The sequence below is a fragment of the Astatotilapia calliptera genome, chromosome 13, assembly GCF_964374335.1.
Source record: "Astatotilapia calliptera chromosome 13, fAstCal68.1, whole genome shotgun sequence".
NCBI lineage: Eukaryota > Metazoa > Chordata > Actinopteri > Cichliformes > Cichlidae > Astatotilapia > Astatotilapia calliptera.
Genome location: NC_137434.1, coordinates 3589029 through 3609200, shown reverse-complemented (window position 1 = coordinate 3609200; position 20172 = coordinate 3589029). Strand labels below are relative to the sequence as shown.

Below are 20172 nucleotides of genomic sequence, written 5' to 3'. Positions count from 1 at the left end.
TCCTCTGCATGTTGCAAGATGCAATACGATCAACGACATGATAAAATTTTAGAGGGTGTAGTTTAATGCATAGTTCACTGGTTGGTTCATAAAACTCTGAACTCTGTTTATATTCCTTTCCTGATTTGGTGTGGTTTGTATGTGTTTCTTCAAACCTCCACACAGTAGATATGCATGCAGATATTTGGTAACAATACATTATGTGTAAAGGTTTTAGATTTGATGACATTATTGGTAATATGTAATATTGCTATAGTTTTAGACATGTTTGTTTTAGCATCATTGTCTGAGCTTTGTAGTATAATGTATGGTCATCACAGACGAAAATCAATGTTCATACACACTACTTCAAATAACTGACTTTGTTTTATTTGCCTGTTGCAAACTTTATGCAATAACTCCATTACAATTTATTAATGTCAAGCCATTTCTTTAAACCTTCTAAGTTGATAATAGTAATTGATAGGCAAACAATAATGACTTGAATTATATATATTTGTAATTCAAGAATTACATTTAAAAGTCAAAATTTATTATTTGCTTAGGCAGTAATTAATACATTAAACTTTGCCATCTATTTTTCATTTTGGCAAAGCCACATTCAGGGCGGTAGTGTTATCATCCAATTCTCCTGATGCTTGGTTCATTAGGAGCGCTGAACTATAGCTGTCTGGTGAGCTGCAGACATGCAGCAAGAACATGCACACTGTTATGAGGTGCCGTAAGGGACATTATTACTGAAACGCTCTCACACACACTACTGAAATTTTACCTCTCACACACACTACTGAAACGCTCTCACACACACTACTGAAATTTTACCTCTCACACACACTACTGAAACGCTCTCACACACACTACTGAAACGCTCTCACACACACTACTGAAACGCTCTCACACACACTACTGAAATGCTCTCACAGACACTACTGAAACGCTCTCACACACACTACTGAAACGCTCTCACACACACTACTGAAATTTTACCTCTCACACACACTACTGAAACGCTCTCACACACACTACTGAAACGCTCTCACACACACTACTGAAATGCTCTCACACACACTACTGAAACGCTCTCACACACACTACTGAAATTTTACCTCTCACACACACTACTGAAACGCTCTCACACACACTACTGAAACGCTCTCACACACACTACTGAAATGCTCTCACACACACTACTGAAACGCTCTCACACACACTAGTGAAATTTTACCTCTCACACACACTACTGAAATGCTCTCACACACACTACTGAAACACTCTCACACACACTACTGAAACGCTCTCACACACACTACTGAAATGCTCTCACACACACTACTGAAATTTTACCTCTCACACACACAACTGAAACGCTCTCACACACACTACTGAAACGCTCTCACACACACTACTGAAATGCTCTCACAGACACTACTGAAACGCTCTCACACACACTACTGAAACGCTCTCACACACACTACTGAAATTTTACCTCTCACACACACTACTGAAACGCTCTCACACACACTACTGAAACGCTCTCACACACACTACTGAAATGCTCTCACACACACTACTGAAACGCTCTCACACACACTAGTGAAATTTTACCTCTCACACACACTACTGAAATGCTCTCACACACACTACTGAAACACTCTCACACACACTACTGAAACGCTCTCACACACACTACTGAAATGCTCTCACACACACTACTGAAATTTTACCTCTCACACACACAACTGAAACGCTCTCACACACACTACTGAAACGCTCTCACACACACTACTGAAATGCTCTCACACACACTACTGAAACGCTCTCACACACACTACTGAAACGCTCTCACACACACTACTGAAATGCTCTCACAGACACTACTGAAACGCTCTCACACACACTACTGAAACGCTCTCACACACACTACTGAAATGCTCTCACAGACACTACTGAAACGCTCTCACACACACTACTGAAACGCTCTCACACACACTACTGAAACGCTCTCACACACACTAATGAAAACCAAGAGGATTTCAATTGAACAGGAAGGCATTTTAGCTGTACAGGAAGGTGAGGAAAAACAAATAACACATTAATGCACAGCTAACACCGCGGTGACGTCGACAACAGTCTGTTAGAGGTATAATTGAAAAATATTTTGCCTTCATCAGTGACTATCCAAACATTGTTGTAGGGTAGCAGCCTATTGCAACAAGTCAGGGCATCCTGGCTATGCTAGCTGCCCGTATAATCTGGAAAGACTGTGTCTGACAGTACCTCATCTACAATGAAATTACATCAGATCCTTGTCATTTTTTACATACTTTCTTTGTTTTTTGAGGTGAGAACCAATGAAGAAGATGTTGAAAGATTTTTTACTTGTGCTCTGCAATGTATTGGGGCGCTCCAAAATGAAAATTCGGACAATATCAGACAAGAGCGGCTTTATAGAGAGCTAGATGATCATACACGAACTCTATCAGAATTTCTTGCTGCTGTATCTCGATATGATCCCAATAATAGGGTTGCCACCAACCTACTACAATCCTTGTATAGATGCTTTTGCAGCTTGCTACATGAATATGATGCTAGACAGAGATCTGCTTATGTGACCCACAGATTGTTACCCCCAACCACCTTGAGTGGTCATCCAGGTCGGCCACGATACACTATATCTGCTGAACAGATTTCTCACTTTGTTTCCATTGGTATGACATGGCAGAGAATTGCATCATGCTTTGGAATAAGTCGAAGAACCCTGTACAGACACAGACAAACTTTGGGAGTTGAGCCATTAAGCTATGTGGATATTTCAAATCAAGAACTGAATGGCCTTGTGACGGATATCCTACAGAACACTCCAAATGCAGGGGAAGTATACATTCTTGGAAGTCTGAGATCTCGTGGCTTAAGAGTTCAACGTTGGAGGGTCAGACAAAGTCTACAGGAAGTGGATCCTATTGGACGTGCATTTAGACGTCGTCATGCGATAAGGCGAAGGATCTATAGTGTTCAGGCCCCCAACCACTTATGGTAAGTTCACTGGTTTGAAACAAATGATCAGGCCTTTTGTTTAAAAGTATTAACACAATACATCAAAATTAATGGTCCTTCATTCAAAACATTACTGAAGTTAATCTATATGATCAGCATAAGATAATAATAATAAAAAAATAACAATAACCAAAAAAACTGAAATTGATATAAGTATGTTAAATATTTGGGGGATTCATAGTACATCAATTTAGATGTTGTCTAATGTATATACTGTTGAGTTGTTTAATCCTTTATTTTACATCACAATTTTAATCTCTAACATCAATTGTGCCAGGTAAACGTAGTGTGGAAAAAGACATTTTATGCCACTGTGTGTATGTGTGTGCACGTGTGTGTGTGTGTGTGTGAGAGACAGAGGTGTGCTGTTGTTGAAGTAAATGTACAAAATGAAACCTCTAGTTTTTGTTTAAGTACAGGGTCAGGAATTCACTACTAAATAATATGAACAAACATGTGGAACTGTAGTAATGCTTTCTGATCTCTCAACAGGCATTTTGACGGCAACCACAAATTGATTAGATGGCGCTTGGTCCTGCATGGCTGTGTTGATGGCTTCAGCCGAACTATCATATACTTACGTTGCTTATCCAATAACAGAGCCTCAAGTGTCTTGTCATTATTTTTGGAAGGAATACAAAACTTTGGTTTGCCCTTAAGGGTCAGGTGTGATCATGGTATGGAAAATATACAGGTTGCTCGTTTTATGTTACAGAGAAGAGGAGTAGGCAGTGTTATTACAGGTGTTTCAGTACATAACCAAAGAATTGAAAGACTGTGGGCAGAACTCAACAGAGTTGTATCAAGACACTTTATAAATATCTTTAACTTTATGGAAGAACAGGGTATGTTGGATTCACTGAATGAGCTACATCTTTTTTGTCTGCATTATGTTTATTTGCCAAGGATTGAAAGAGCATTAACAGAATTTGTCAATCAGTGGAACAACCATGGTCTCTCTACACAAGGAGGACAGACCCCTCTTCAGCTGTGGCATACAGGTGTCACAAACAATGTGGGAATCCTGTCGTTTATAAATGACATTTTTCATGTTGATAACTATTATGGCGTTGATGAAGAAGGGCCATTACCAGAACTTCAAACAAACAATAATGTCAATATTCCAGCTATTGACATCAACATAAATGAGACTGCAATGAACATAATTCAACAAGTGAATCCATTAGAAAATGATGGAAATCATGGAATAGATGTGTTTTCTTCACTTTTACACCTTCTACATTAAATAAAATATTTTGCAAAAAATAAAAAAAAGATATATAAAAAAAACATTTCAGAAAACATATGTGATCGAAACTAACATATTGAAACCATTTTCTTTAAAATGATAAAATGACAGCTCTGTTGTCAAACAGAAACTGACACAGGCAGAAGAATAAACAGACACAAAGACAACCAAATCAAAAACCGATGGACATACACATGAAATGAGTAAAGTGACACAAATTTTGTATATTCAAACTCAACAATCTAAATTAACTTCTGACGTGCTGTTAAACAATTGGTATCTACCTGTATGAATCCTGAAGAACAATCACTTCTTGTCAAATTGATGTCTTAAAACATCAATTTGACTGAAGCAGGTAAATTTGGAAATATTAAAACCTTAACAAGTTAATACTCAATACTCACTTTGAATCAAAAGAGAGACCAATACAAAAGAGAAACACGCAAACTCCTCCAGCATAATGTGTTCATACCCTGCCAAAGCCGTAAGTGTTACCTAATGCAAAATCAAACTTCTCCTTGAACAGCTGGTATGAAACATGCAGTGGCAGCCTAATGCAGTTAACACACGTGTTGGCAAGAGGGAAAATTGGTGTAGAAGAGAAGTCATCGTCTCCTCTATGAATGAACTCAATCGAGGGTGCTGGGGAAAAGCCAATAGGTGGCACCGCAGTTGCTCCAGTTGCAAAGGCCAATATCTTCTGTAATTTGGAAGGTCCTTCTTCTTCTGCATAAAACAGAGAAGGAAAAAAGTGTTAAAAGGTTATTTCATTTGGCCAACATAAATTGTCAGTGAGTACAAATCTAAAGCAAGAATCTTAATGACTGTTATTGCAATGACTATAGAGCATGCTTTTCATCTTTCAATAGTCTCAAAGAACTATGTAAAAATGTTACTACAACCAAGAGGGTAATGTGGTGTTATTGTTATATGAGTATGTTCTTTAAAATAAAGATTTCAGAAATGCTAACCTATAAATCGTTACATCTATTTATTGTGCACTAAAGTGACAATTACCTTCTGCATCTTGGAGATAGTCTCTCCAGAAGGTAACAACTGTCTCCTCAGCAGCTCTTCTGTTGCTTCCTTCTGGAGATAGATGAATGTTGAAAAGATCATCCACCTGGTCAGCAGTCAGCATATGTGGCTCATAGCAGAACAGCGGGCGAAAACTGTCTGGATGCCTCCTCATTTTCTCGAGAACCCCAAGAGTTTTCAGACCTTCACAAAATCTGGATAAACAGCACAAAGAAATTTTATTCAATAATTCTGCAATTTCATGCTTCTAAGTTAATTGTATATTATCAATTTGGCACAATCAGTTATACTAGGTTATTAACTGGCCATTTTGATTAATAGGTAAGATTTTTATCACATTTTAATTAATCTGAAAAACACAGAATACCAAAATACCTTTGAAATGGACCTTGAACCCTGTGGATGACCTGAAACATGACAATATCATGTACCAGCAGATCCCTGTCTCTTAGTGAACGCATAGGCCTCAGGCATCCTGCATTGGCCAAGTAATCAAGCAGAGGTTCTTTTGACTTTTCAAGGTCCTCAAGGGTTGTACTTTGAGATATCTAGCATCACAAAGAGCAGAGGAAGGGCTTGTTATGGAAGTTACTCAGTAGTCTTATAACCTATTAGAAGGAACCCAGCCACCAGTGGTCTACACAATCACAATATGCCCGCGCGTACATTGGAAGTCAAATGACTACACATATTTTTTTAATATGTTTACAATGTGCTTAAAAAAATGATAAAATATACTCTTTCGTCTACCCTTATCTACTGAATCTTAGTTTAATATAGCAGCAAAATATAAAAACTTGGCATTCAGCAATGGCCAGACTGATCCGGATAAACATTCCCTGCAAAAGAAAACTGGAACACAAACTATTTTCAATTCACTATAAGATTTATAAAATAAACATATAGAGACCTTTCGGACTTTTTCAAAGAGTTCCAGGTCAGCTATGTCTTCCAGGGCTGGATTTGCTGAATTTCCAACCAGAAGGGAAAATACTGTTGGTGACAGAAAGTTAGGTGGTGGACCACCATGTACCAAGCTCACTGCAATGGCTCTCCCAGAGATGTAGTACCAGTCCCCTCTGAGAGCTGCAAAGCAACAGAATAAAAGGAAAAGCAAAATTGTCAGTAATGTTGCCTGTAAAAATAAATATCAGTTAAACAGTTCCCACTATTAATCTTAGAAAAATAGGTAATTACCAGTACTGTCAAGAGCCAAGTTCTTGCAGTTTTCTTTCCCCTCAAACATGGCTGACCTGGCAATGGTGTCCATCAATAGTCTCAAGAATTCCCTCCTTGGCCCACCTAAATCAACCCCTTCCTCATTTTTCCCCATATCATCTGAGAATTTCACACAGATCATCAAGTTGGGATCATAAGATAGCCTTTGAAAACCACGCAAGGCTCCCTCCCACACAGCAGAGCGATTTATATTAAATTTGCACTGCTGTTTTGTGCTAATTTTGCTTGATAGTTCCAGCAGTATCTCTTGAACAGGGACTTTTTCTGCACTAAAAAAAGAAAATAAAACAGAAAATAAAATATATCAGCCATGTAGTCATGTTACAGAATTTGAGAATATGTGTCACACTGATCATAGAGAGTTAAAGCTTTAAAGGTTTATATTGATTTGACAATTCTGGAAAGCCCAAATTATGTCTCAAACTCAAATTCTGTATGTTTGTTACTCACATCTGATTCTCCAAGCTCGCAATTATAGCTTGATTTAAATCCTCATCATCTGAAGAATCGCCAGAAAGCGATGCCACGAGAGTTAAATATGAAGAATAATCTTCATCATTAACGCTCATGGCAGGGATGTCTTCACTTCTTGCATTGAAATCTCTGCTGTGACTGCTTGTGCTAGGTTTGTCATCACTTCTTGCCATGTAGCCTTCATCACAAATGCTGTTCCCATCACTTCCTTGCTTTGCTCGTTGCCTTTTACCAACACTCCTTCGAATACAGTTGGTCCCAGTATCATCTTCTTCATCACTGCTAGTGCCAGGGTTATCACCTTTAACATGACTTCTTAACCTTGTAGTGACTTGGCTGCTCATGTCTTGTTGGATTTTTGAACTATCAACTTCAAAACAATCATTGTCACTGTCCTTATCAGTTGCACAACTGCTTAATGCTGATTTGTAGCTGATGTGGGAAGGATCTTTGTCTTCATCTGATTCACTCTTCAACAGAAAAAGACCAAAAACATATATCAAAAGCAAGTAATTATAGCTTATCTTAAAAAGATTAAAATAAGAAATATCCATATTGATTGCTCCCAAACACTTGTTTTAAATAAATATATTCTATTTTGTTAGAAGCCCAATTGTTGACATGTTTTTTCCCAAATCATGATTACTTTTCATTCTTTTAGTAACTTACTAAAAGTGTCCTTGATGGCCTTACATAGAGGGCTTTGGTTTTAAAAACCTTTAGGATCAGCATCCCATTCAGCTCCTGACCAACTTGGAGCTTTGGAGACACCAGCTTATTGCCACAAGCCATTAGAAACTCGAGGCTACAAAAAATAAATAGGGACAACAGCAATTGCTAATTAGTTAAATATTTTAAGTATTAGTTAAATATTTTATTATATATTGTTCTGTTTGTGTGTATGCTTTTATGACTTAAATTCTACTGGTATAGTCATATGTTTTTATAATGATGAATGATATTTTAAACTTCTTTACTTTGGTATATTATCTTTAAGTACAAGTCATTACATGAATACACACAGTAACAATAAACAATAGTATTTTACCTGACATCCTCTGGAAGGCGTTCACCAAAGCTTTCCTTGAGGTGTTTCACGACAGTTTGGTTGTCCCAGGTCTTCTGGAATTCAAAAGCACTGAGGATGTGCCCATGTTTGTGTAACCATAATTTTGAACCTTGTTTGCACACTACTCCCCATGATGGAGTTGGAAGTAGTATAACATCTTTGTTGAAATGGTCATGCTGCTGGGCCATAGCTCTGAAATATAAATATTAGATACCATAAACAACAGCAAGTGATAACTAATAATACTGAGATGCAGACAGCAGAACACTATCCAAACCCCTACACAGAATGCTTTCATAGACAAAATTGTTGTAGTTAGGCAAACATAAGGGTTAATTTTATATACTTTTTTTTATACTTTTCCGAGAATACGTGCTTCTTTTGTGGTTCGGACTCCTTCTGACATTTCTTTGGAGGTGGAGGAAAACCAAAGTAATTGCTTAAAGGAGCTTCTTCGACATCTTTAAGAGTTCTAAACAAATGTCTGTCCTCCTCCAGAAAATCCTATGTACGCAAACACGCGTTGCAACTTCTTATCTTGTGCGTGTCTTTTGTTTTGACAGCGAATGCGCACCTGCGGACCACTTATGTGCAGCCCTGGTTATTTAGCTCGTCATTGCAGCCACAGAAATTATTTTGTCCATGAAACCATAAAGCTGCACTTTCTTTTTGCCTTATAGTCTGATTTGTCATAACTTCTCCGTTTTGTGGTAAGCTTTTCTTTGGCTGTCACTTCTTCACCCTGACCTGTCTTATTTGGCTCAGCAGAACTAAAATATAAATCCTGCTGCTTTTACACACACACACACACACACACACACACACATAACGCTCAGCGATTCTCTGCGCAATCAACCTCTCACATGTTTAAGCTGCGGGAGATTTCACTTGTCATGTTTGCATAGTAAGCTAACGATTAATAAGACGATGTCAGAGGAATTGGTGCGCAAATTATCATCACTCACCAATCAGTGCTGTCGCTCTCTATACACAGTTCGCGTGATTGCAAAGTGAAAGCAAAAAACAAGCGCAAATTCAAACGCGATTTCAATATGTCACATATTGACAGTGGCTCACCGATGCCAATGACATAATTACCCAGCTACATTTCCGAAAGAATGCAAAAGCATAGACATATATTTTTCCTTCCTACGATAGCCCGACGGGCAGGGAAGAGATAGATTTTGGTAGCCTGGAAAAATCGCTAGCCCCGGGACGTCGGGCTAGCGATTTTGCGAGCTCTGCAGTATATTATTAAATATCCGACTATTACATATGGCCCCATTTCAGGCAAGTGAATACAAACTCATTAAACTTTGTAACTACCTTTTTCTTCTGGTGCCTGATGTCCAGCTGCCGAAGCATTGCCGAGTTTGATAACGTGGTGCAGGTGCACATTCTCTCCTGACTGTAGATGTCGCTGGCATGGGCAAGCTGCTACGTTGACGTGAGGGAAAGAGGGATGTTAAGTGACTATCCAGTCCGTCCACACTGGTACTTGCAACAGGTTGCTGCCCCACGACTGTGGCATTTGACAAAGTTCTGATGGTCTCTGCTGAGGATAATATACTGTTGAGTAATGCGGCTGCTTCACTTAGGCTACTAGCAGGTTGCTGAGTAGACATCTGTGTAGTGGTTTGAAGTGTACCACTTTTTCCTTCACTTTCCTGGTCTGGACACAACTTCCTGTTCATCTAAAACTCCTTCCTGTTCAACTGAAATGCCTTCCTGTTTAACTGAAACGCCTTCCTGTTTAACTGAAATGCCTTCCTGTTCAACTGAAACGCCTTCCTGTTCAACTGAAATGCCTTGGATTTTCAGTAGTGTGTGTGAGAGCGTTTCAGTAGTGTGTGTGAGAGCGTTTCAGTAGTGTGTGTGAGAGGTAAAATTTCAGTAGTGTGTGTGAGAGCGTTTCAGTAGTGTGTGTGAGAGCGTTTCAGTAGTGTGTGTGAGAGCGTTTCAGTAGTGTGTGTGAGAGCGTTTCAGTAGTGTCTGTGAGAGCGTTTCAGTAGTGTGTGTGAGAGCGTTTCAGTAGTGTGTGTGAGAGCATTTCAGTAGTGTGTGTGAGAGCATTTCAGTAGTGTGTGTGAGAGCGTTTCAGTAGTGTGTGTGAGAGCATTTCAGTAGTGTGTGTGAGAGGTAAAATTTCACTAGTGTGTGTGAGAGCGTTTCAGTAGTGTGTGTGAGAGGTAAAATTTCAGTAGTGTGTGTGAGAGCGTTTCAGTAGTGTGTGTGAGAGCGTTTCAGTAATAATGTCCCTTACGGCACCTCATACACTGTCGTGTGTGCCTGCAAAAAGCTTGTACTTTGTCAGCATATTGCAGTTTAACCCAATCTACGTACTGTCAAATGCAGGAGCTTGTTAAAACTCCAACCTGATATTTTTCAGAACACAGCAGATCCATATACTGAGGCATGTGACCCAGTGAAAAGAGTCTAGTGACATGGTCCTTATCTCCAATAGCTATTGCAGGTCTTGCCCCGTTTGGCAGCCTCAGTGAACCTCGGTGTAGGGTAGAAGTGTAGTGTAGGTAGCCGCACATGAACCAGTTCTCACTCACTGCACGCAGTTGTTAAAGTGGCCCTACAGCTCTGCAGAGCTCCAGCATGAAATGGGATGAGAATTTAGGGAAAATTGATTCCATTATCAATATCACTTATCGATTCAATTCCTTATCAAGGGTTGACGTGCCAGTCTGTGTATGGAAATTAGCACCAACTAAATCAGCATCTGTTCCTTAAATGCCCACTATTTTACACATAACTGATGTAGCAAATTCTGACTTCCAACAAAAAAGAGGGTTTATGTCCTGTTTGGGAGGTTTGCTCACTGCTCTATACTTCTTTTTGGCTAGGTTAAGGCTCTATTAACTCTACTTGGTCCGGCTTAAAATATGAAAATATAGGCCAATATCCATAATACCGTTCTTTCCAGTGTTAACATTTCAGGATAAAAAAGAAAAAAAATAACCCTGAGAGGTTTTGACAAAGAGCCCTTTATGCAAAATTTATAATAAGACTGCCCTCAAACTTACTTGGACAGGTGCAACTTGGCACCAGCACCAAAGAACACGTTGAAACAAGAGCTGTACCTGTCACATTTCAGAATGGTAGAGGAAAAAGGCTAAATTAGACTAAATTAGAGATTTTAAGATTAAAGATAAATTGGCTTTGGCTGCCCAGACATATCCAATCAAACCTGTTCTGTATTATATAAAGAGACAATTAAAGGCAGACATGCTTATAGCTTCAACTAAAAGGCAGGCACGCGGGCGCACAAACACACACACACACACACACACACACACACACACACACACACACACACACACACACATACAAGCTACATCAGATAAACAAAAAAAGAGAAAATCAGTCCTCCATCAGCGTGCCCACCAATCCATCCCTTACCCTCAGCCACATCATATGTGACTGGTTTAATCGCAGGCCAATCATTGCCAGGTCACAATTAATAAAAGCCACAACAGCCGCAAATAAACAAGTCCAAATTGCTGCCTTAATCGAATGATGCAAACATTGGTGAGTTACAAAAGTTCACTGCCGCCACTGACAATTTCCTAATTGTATTCACTCATTCATGGCAATTTTATTAACATGGAGCGGATGTCTTCTGCCCTTCCACTGTCACAGCACCAGGGATCTAATTTCATTATTTTCCACAAGATTTGCTTGACTACTGCCGCCATGCTAGTGGCGCACCACGGCCAGATGTTTATGCTATTTAAATGAGGAAGCAAAGCCTGTTGGGTAAACATAATTAAAGAAAGTTGAAGCTTTGTTTTTTTTTTAACTTCTCTTCCTTGCCCTCTCTTTGTCTCCCTATCTCTCCTCCAAAGTCTCTCTCTCTCTTTCTTTCCTAACTTTTACTTCATTAGACAAATTTCAATTAACATCAGAGCCACATGTTTCTCTGAGCAGGAGAACGAGAGCTGCACGGAAAGGTGGGCATGCAGACAAGTGTAACACAGTGGACAGTGCACACACAGTGTATGCACAGATGCTTTAGCCTACAATTAACATGCAAATATGCTAATTTTGTGCACAAAAACACAAACACAAGTGAGTGTTTTCTTCGCTGACCGCTTGTTAAAGCGAACCTGGTGACTGGGATGCTCTTGAATCATTCACAACTCTATTCCTACCTGTGCACCTGATGAATCCAAACACGGTTGACCTGTGGCCACCTCTGCGGGTGTGTGTTTATTAAAATCATCACCCAGCACAGCCCAATCACACAGGCATTACTGCCCACGCCTGTTGCATGCTAAATAGGAGGAGAGACAGAGAGAGAGAAAGAGAGAGGGTAAATTAAATCACTCATGTCATGGTGCTAATAGGCCGGGCTTGCGCTCTGTGTAATTCCAGGCTGGAGCTACAAAAATAAGTTGGGTTAAAAAAAAAAAACACAGAGCAAGAACATTCTATTAGGGCCAATATCACAGACAGTGTGTTACAAGGGGTCATTACAAGATTATGTAAACCAAGAGAGCACATTTCCATGCCGTGGTCATTTACATGTGATTATTGCATCAGAGTTATGCAGCGATTATACGGGGCTCGCCTCAGACATGCCAAGCCATATACACACGGGCTCAGGCTGTGCACACACACGCGCACACACACACACACACACACACACACACACACACACACACACACACACACACACACTAAATTATGTCAAGATTATAGAAGGGGCTTGATCTTGAAAATAAAAGCAAACTCACAACAGCACCTGTCTGTGGCCTCTCTGTTTAGACTGAGGATTTATCCGCTGATGTCCCATGTTGCGGCATGAATCCAGGGACACCCTGCTCATAAAAGCCTTCATTTGAACTACCGTAAGCAGAAGAATTCATTTACCCCGTTTGATAGAAAACATCCTATCCGCCGCCTGCATTACTGCCCCAGTATTGCTGGGGCTTCATGGCTCAAAAATGCTTTGGCGCTCCAGTCATACAAGCACTTTTTAAGTATGCAGCACGCAGCACATTCGATACCCTTTAGTGCACACGAACTGAGTAGCTGTCAAAAATACAACAGGCATCTCAAGTAATTATGCAGATTTATGCAAAACATTAACAAGAAGAATTAAAGGCACAAATGAGGTGGCTACACTTGAATTGTTAAGATTATGAATAATTACCATGAATCTTTTTGCTCTTAATATAACTTGTTTTTGATAAACAAAGCCTTAATTATCGGAATACTTTGGAGGATTCTGGTGACCTTCATTAATCTTAGACAACAAGTCTCCGGTGAGACTTGAGATGAGGCCTGTGTACGTGCGTGTGCACGCACACACGCATGTGCACACACATATAGGGTAAACACGCATGCATGGCGGCGCATATGCTAACTAGCCACTTCAGCCCTGGAGCAAGCAGACAGACAGGTACACCTCCTAGTTAAGCCAAGAGAGCTCCTCACACTCCCCGGTGTGTCCCAGTATGGTAAGCCAGGAGGACAGATGCACAGGCGCACACATGAAGCAGGTGACTCAGATGCTCCTTTGAGAATTGGCAGCACCAGGTCCTTCACTAATTACAATTACATCTCACTTCCCTCCCCTTTCCACTTTCCTCTAACTTTGGACATGAATATTCCAGCAGAGCCATTGTGCATTGGACACGCTGCTCAATATGTCCCATAATTAAAAGCATGATGTGCGAGATGAAAATACTAAGGGCGCCCAACTCTACTCGCAGCTCGCTGTCCCCGAGAGAACAGAGAGCAAGAGATTTTGATTTTTTTTTTCAGTGCCTAAAATCATATGCTAGAAAAATGTTTTTTGTATTTTCAAATTATTTTGAATTATTTTACTGAAAAACTTGAAGCAACAGGAGGAAGACAAATTTACGTGCAGTGCTATGAAAAAGTGTGAAAATTTGCCCCATTACTGCTGTTTAAATTTCCTGCATATTTGTCACACTCACGTTTCAGGGAATCAAGCAAACTTTAACATTAAACAAGGATGACCTGAGAAAAGACAATATATAGTTTTTAAATGATGACTTCATTTATTGGGTCATCATTTGGAACATGTAGATGTTGAAAATTTTTCCATGTGAAAAAGTAATAGCTCCTAAAAATAATAACTGATTGTACCAACTTTTGCAGTTAAAAACTGCAATCAAGCATACCTGGCAGTAAGTCTTTCACATTGCTCATCCCACTCTTCTTTGCAGAGTTGTTTTAAAGGATGATCTGAAAGGTCGTGCCAACCGTTATTTTGTTTTTCTTTAGCCATTCACCATAAATGGTAAATGGACTGCTTCTTATATAGCGCTTTATACAACTTGCCTCATTCACCCATTCACACAAGCACTTTTTTTCTATTCTCTATGTAAATGCTTCTGTCTACCATTCACACACTTTTATACTCTGATGGATGCATCACAGAGCAACTTGGGGTTAGTATCTTGCCCAAGGATATTGGGCATGCAGACCGGAGCAGACAAGGATCATACCACCAACCTTCCCATTAGTTGGTGACCTGCTCTACCACCTCGGCTACAGCCATCCCAAGCAAAGGCGGTGGGCTTGCTTACTGCATTTCAGGTCATTGCCCTGGTGCGTAACCCAAATGTATCTGACCTTCAGGGAACACATTCTGATTCAATAATTTCTAGTAGATAGCAGAGTTCATGGTAACATCAATTATAATAAGTCGTCCAGGCCCTGAAGCAGCACGTCAGCTCCAGACCATCACACTGCCACCACCATGTTGAAATGCTGTGTTAGTTTTATGTCAGATGTAACAGGAACAAACCTTCCAAAAGTTCACCTTTTAGATGGTTTGTGTGCAAAACTACTCCACTGCTTTCCTCTGACATGTGAACAAGACCCCGAGACACTTTGATTTGTTTACTTACGGCAGCAGCTGATCCCCGAACAGGGACAACGTTTTTATACCTACCCCTTCACACACTGCTGAAAACTGCCCCAGCATGCTCTACCTAACAAAGCCAACAGACCCACAATATCTGGAAAAAGAGATGATATCTTGAGGCCAGCAAAGTGGAAACCTACAGCTACTTGGGTTTGCTTTGAAGTTCTTGGAAGCCACTTGGCTACACTTAGAATAAGTGACAAATGCTTTCTTCACTTCTGGTGTCATGACATAGCTGTCATGGTGGGAATTACCACCATTCACCTTGCATCCTCGGTGCTGCAAAGTTCTGCCAGCAATGGAAGATCTTAGACCAGGACCTCTGCTGGGTGCTCCCAGTGTATCATTATATATTGGGCATGATGGGCCTCTTCAGCATCCTCACTGATCACCTAATCCAACCCACCACCAGGTGGTGATCGTTTAACAGTTCAGCTCCTCTCTTCAACCAAGTGTTCATGACACATGACCACAGATCTGATGATACAATTACAAAACCAACAGGCAACCGAAAGTATCCAAGTATCACATGCACTTATGGTCAAATATGATTTTTATGGACATACTGAGAATTCCAATAACAGAACAACACTCAGGTTCAGATCTTGCAGGCTGTTCCTTCCAGTAATACCACTCCACGTCTGATTCACATTGCCAACGTAAGTGTGGAAATCTCCCAGTAGGACAATGGAATCTCCTGATGGGGCACAACCAAACCCAATGATCAAAGGAGGCTGAAACCTCAAATGTAAACGACAGTAGGGTAAAAAAACCAAACAAACAAAAACCCTGTCACGGGGAAGCAAACCTCAAACTCTGAGGATTGCATTGGCTCCAAACCCTGTTTCATCCTGGTTGTAGCCATGGTTCAATTGGGGTAAAGTCCAACCTTACCCCTAATCTGTTAGGGCCATAGTTAGGTTCATGTCAAAGATCAAGACATATGACACCTGTCCAACTCAGTGACCACTACAACATTATTCATTTCTTTATGAGTTCCTCAGAAAGGTTCTTTGTCCCTCTTGGAAAGTTTCTGACCAGGAAGCAAGAAGAGAGAGGCGATATAAGCCTAAAGATTAAAGTCATTTTACGTAGGGTTGGATACGTTAACTAAGTTAGACAAATGCTAGATTTTAGCAAGTAGCATGATCCTGAGGTTCAGCTCTATCAAATTCCAGAACCACTAAAACTAAATATGTTACGGCACTGACAGTACAAAGACAGAAAACAATAATTTTTTTGTGCATGTTATAAATCACATTGTACCAACTTTGGGTTTGGCTTTAGAACTCTGCTAATGCTCCAATGAATATGTAGTCATCAATAATGTAATCAGCATTTAATACTATGCATATCTAATAATATGAGATTAGGTTTGATTATCTCGTGTGTTAATCATAGCAAGTGATGACTCTGCAACTTCTGGTGCTTCAACAATTAGGTCTGATCCCAAGGGTGTCTGACACCCAGGGGTGCTGCCAATCAAATCTCTGTTGATTGTTTTGGCTTAGTATCTATATTGTTTCTATTTATTCCCATCTACCTAATGAAATGCACACACACGTCTAAACACAAACACACACTTTCTCATAAGAAACCACAAAGAAAAGCTTGCTACACACACATGCTGTTTAAATATCATTTGGCCAAGTTAAGCACAGAAAACTCTCGTTCTCTTTCTGACCTATCACAGCTGACTTTGGGTAAGAGATGGGATACACTCTGAGCAGGCTGCCTGACACAGCGCAAACAGAGGCTGAAAACACATAGATGATGGATGAATCAATAAACCCAAGTTCTTTTTTGTCTGGTTTGTCTGCTCCCCCAAGCAACAGCTTTTTTCTGTGTTTAATTTTACTTTTCCTTCATTTTTTCGCGAGTAGCACATGTCTCCTTGTGTACGACCGACAAACCTTACTGGACATAAAAGACGGTCTTTCTTATAACTTTCCGGAGTTCAAGTTTTGCAACACGGACGCTCCGTTTGCAGACCCCCCATTCATCTCACCTGAGACGCCTTTGTTCTCTGGCCCTGGAGGCCGCAAACGCCGACGCAGAGGGAGAAGATCTGGCGTTCTGGTTCGACTGAGACGGCGCACTAACAGACCACCGTTACCCAGTTTATTACTGGCTAATGTGCAGTCTCTGGAGAACAAGCTGTGCGAGCTTCGGGCACGGATCTCATTCCAGCGAGAGATGCGGGACTGCTGCGTGATCTGCCTCACAGAAACCTGGCTATTGGACAAGGTACCGGACTCCGCAATACAACTGCCGGGGTTCTCTGTGCACCGCGCGGACAGGTCACAGGATCTTACTGGAAAAGCAGAGGCGGTGGTGTGTGTTTCATGCTCAACAACAGCTGGTGTGATTATGCGAACGTGCACCCAGTCAAATCCTTCTGCTCACCGGACCTGGAGTACCTGATGATTAAGTGCCGGCCATTCTGGCTACCGAGGGAATTTACAGCAGTGATCATTACGGCTGTTTACATTCCCCCACAAGCCGACACTGACCACTCAGGGAACTGTACAGCGCGATCAGCAGCGAGGAAACCGCACACCCAGAGGCAGCGTTTATCACAGCCGGGGACTTTAATAAGGGAAACCTGAAGAAAGTCTCACCCAAACTCCACCAACACATCCATTTTAACACTCGTGGAGATCGGCTACTCGACCACTGCTACACCTCTTTCCGGGATGCGTACAAAGCCCTCCCCCGCGCCCCATTCGGCCAATCAGATCACCGCTCCATCCTGCTCCTGCCCGCCTACAGGCAGAAGCTGAAACAGGAAGCTCCAACCCGGAGGGCGGTGCACTGTTGGACGGACCAATCGGAGTCTGCGCTGCGGGACTGTTTTGATCACGCGGACTGGGAAATGTTTCACGTGGCTGCTAGGGACATTGATGAATACACAGACTCAGTCTGCGGATTTATCAGGAAATGCGTGGAAGATGTCGTCCCATCCAGAACAGTTAAATCCTTCCCAAATCAAAAACCCTGGATTAACGGAGATGTTCGCGCGGCACTGGCGGCACGGAGCACCGCCTTTGCCTCCACAAACACATCGGACTACAAACACGCACATTACCAACTCCGGAAGACGATCAAAGCAGCCAAACGTGAGTACAGGGACAGGGTGGAGCAACAGTTTGACAACCCTCGGAGTATGTGGCAGGGACTAAACACGATCACAGACTTTAGAGGGAAAACCAGCACACCGCAGACCACGGCCTCTCTGTGTGAGGATCTAAACGTATTCTACGCTAGATTCGACACAGCGAACACCATGAGACCGGACAGTGTGCACACCGCGGATGACGTCAGTGCGCACACTGTGTCTGAGGAGGATGTGCGGAGGTGCTTCAGGAAGGTGAACGCACGCAAAGCTACTGGTCCGGACGGGATTCCCGGCCGCGTCCTCAAGTCATGCGCGGCTCAGCTGGCTGGAGTGTTCACACACATCTTCAACCTTTCCCTCTCTCTGTCTGTAGTCCCAGCCTGCTTCAAAATGGCCACCATCGTCCCTGTACCCAAATCCTCCACCATCTCCTCATTGAACGACTGGCGACCTGTAGCCCTGACCCCCATCGTAAGCAAATGCTTCGAGAAGCTGGTCAGGGACTTCATCTGCTCTGCACTACCCGACTCACTGGACCCTCTACAGTTTGCATACCGCCACAACAGGTCCACTGATGATGCCATAGCCCTGACACTACACACTGCCCTGTCACACCTGGAGAAGAGAGACACGTATGTGAGGATGCTGTTTGTAGATTACAGCTCAGCATTCAATACCATCGTTCCCTCGAAGCTGGACAGGAAACTGCAGGATCTAGGACTGAGCAGCTCCCTCTGCAGCTGGATCCTTAGCTTCCTGTCTGACAGACGCCAAGTGGTCAGACTGGGCAGCATCACCTCATCCCCCGTCACACTGAACACTGGTGCTCCACAGGGGTGTGTACTGAGCCCTCTCCTGTACTCACTCTACACCTACGACTGCACAGCCACTAACAGCTCCAACATCATTGTGAAGTTTGCGGACGACACTACAGTGGTGGGTCTTATCACCAACAGTGATGAGACAGCTTACAGGGAGGAGGTCAGCGCCCTGACCCACTGGTGTCAAGACAACCATCTCACCCTCAACGTCGCAAAGACAAAGGAGTTGATAGTGGACTTCCGGAGGTGCAGAGAAGTACACACCCCCATCACCATCAACGGCGCTGCTGTGGAGAGAGTGAGCAGCTTCCGGTTCCTTGGTGTACACCTGGCTGAGGATCTTACGTGGTCAGTACACACAAACAAAACAGTGAAGAAGGCGCAGCAGCACCTCTTCTTTCTCAGGAGACTGAAAAGATTCGGCATGAGCCCCCGCATCCTCAGGACCTTCTATCACTGTGCCATTGAGAGCATCCTCACTGGATGCATCACCACCTGGTATGGCAACAGCACCGCCTACAACTGCAAAGCTCTCCAGCGAGTAGTGCGGTGCTCTGAGCGGATAATTGGAGGTGAGCTTCCCTCCCTCCAAGACATCTACAGGAAGCGGTGCCTGAGGAAAGCGGGGAGGATCATCAAGGACTCCAGTCACCCCAGCATAAACTGTTCAGACTGCTTCCATCAGGAAGGAGGTTCTGCAGCATCGGGTCCCGTACCAGCAGACTGAGAGACAGCTTCTTCCATCAGGCCATCAGACTGCTGAACACGTCATAGACACCTCAGCTTCACTACTGGAACTTTAACATTATGCACTCCATACTGTACAGTAATGCCACTGTTTTGCACATGTCTCACTCTGTATATTTTATTTTATATATTTTATTTATTGTTTACTCTATTTAATTTGTAAAATATGTGCACACACACACACACACACACACACACACGTAGAAAAATATTTAGTATACACATCCAGAAATGCATATACTATTATATATTGTACATATATTTATTAGTTTCAGATGTAGCCATTCTTGTATTTTGCTTGTTTACATTATTGTATTTTGCACAACTCTGTTGCTTGTGAAGCTCGCACACAAGAATTTCACTCACATGTGCTGTACCAATGTACCTGCACATGTGATGTGACAATAAAAGTGATTTGATTTGATTTGATTTGGTTGAGCTTTTCCAATG

At 41.8% G+C, this 20172-nt stretch overlaps 1 protein-coding gene and 2 long non-coding RNA genes across 3 annotated transcripts in view; 1 reads left to right on the top strand and 2 right to left on the bottom strand.

Annotated features, from left to right (window-relative positions):
- Window positions 1-20172, bottom strand: part of LOC145419809 (uncharacterized) — a 264957-nt gene that overhangs the window by 177909 nt on the left and 66876 nt on the right. The gene's annotated exons all lie outside the window — the stretch shown is intronic.
- Window positions 1385-4388, top strand: LOC113026890 (uncharacterized). The gene is made up of 2 exons (XR_013900977.1): window positions 1385-3033; window positions 3547-4388. It is a non-coding gene; the product is annotated as an uncharacterized LOC113026890 (long non-coding RNA).
- LOC113026888 (uncharacterized) lies at window positions 4575-9926 on the bottom strand. The gene is made up of 9 exons (XM_080287893.1): window positions 9450-9926; window positions 8103-8315; window positions 7724-7859; window positions 7031-7524; window positions 6539-6849; window positions 6252-6427; window positions 5717-5889; window positions 5321-5535; window positions 4575-5029 (listed from the first exon to the last, which is right to left on the bottom strand). The coding sequence occupies exons 1-9, from the start codon at window positions 9815-9817 to the stop codon at window positions 4770-4772; spliced, it is 2346 nt and encodes a 781-aa protein (XP_080144019.1). The 5' UTR covers window positions 9818-9926; the 3' UTR covers window positions 4575-4769.

What these genes read in the sequence shown, in the direction of transcription:
- LOC113026888 (XM_080287893.1), bottom strand. Translation starts at nt 9,817, where the DNA reads ATGAACAGGAAGTTGTGTCCAGACCAGGAAAGTGAAGGAAAAAGTGGT. An exon ending in GCGAGCTTGGAGAATCAGAT is followed by an intron (nt 6,850 to 7,030) that starts GTGAGTAACAAA and finishes TTCTTTTTTTAG; the next exon opens with TGCAGAAAAAGTCCCTGTTC. An exon ending in CTATCTCCAAGATGCAGAAG is followed by an intron (nt 5,030 to 5,320) that starts GTAATTGTCACT and finishes TGTTTTATGCAG; the next exon opens with AAGAAGAAGGACCTTCCAAA.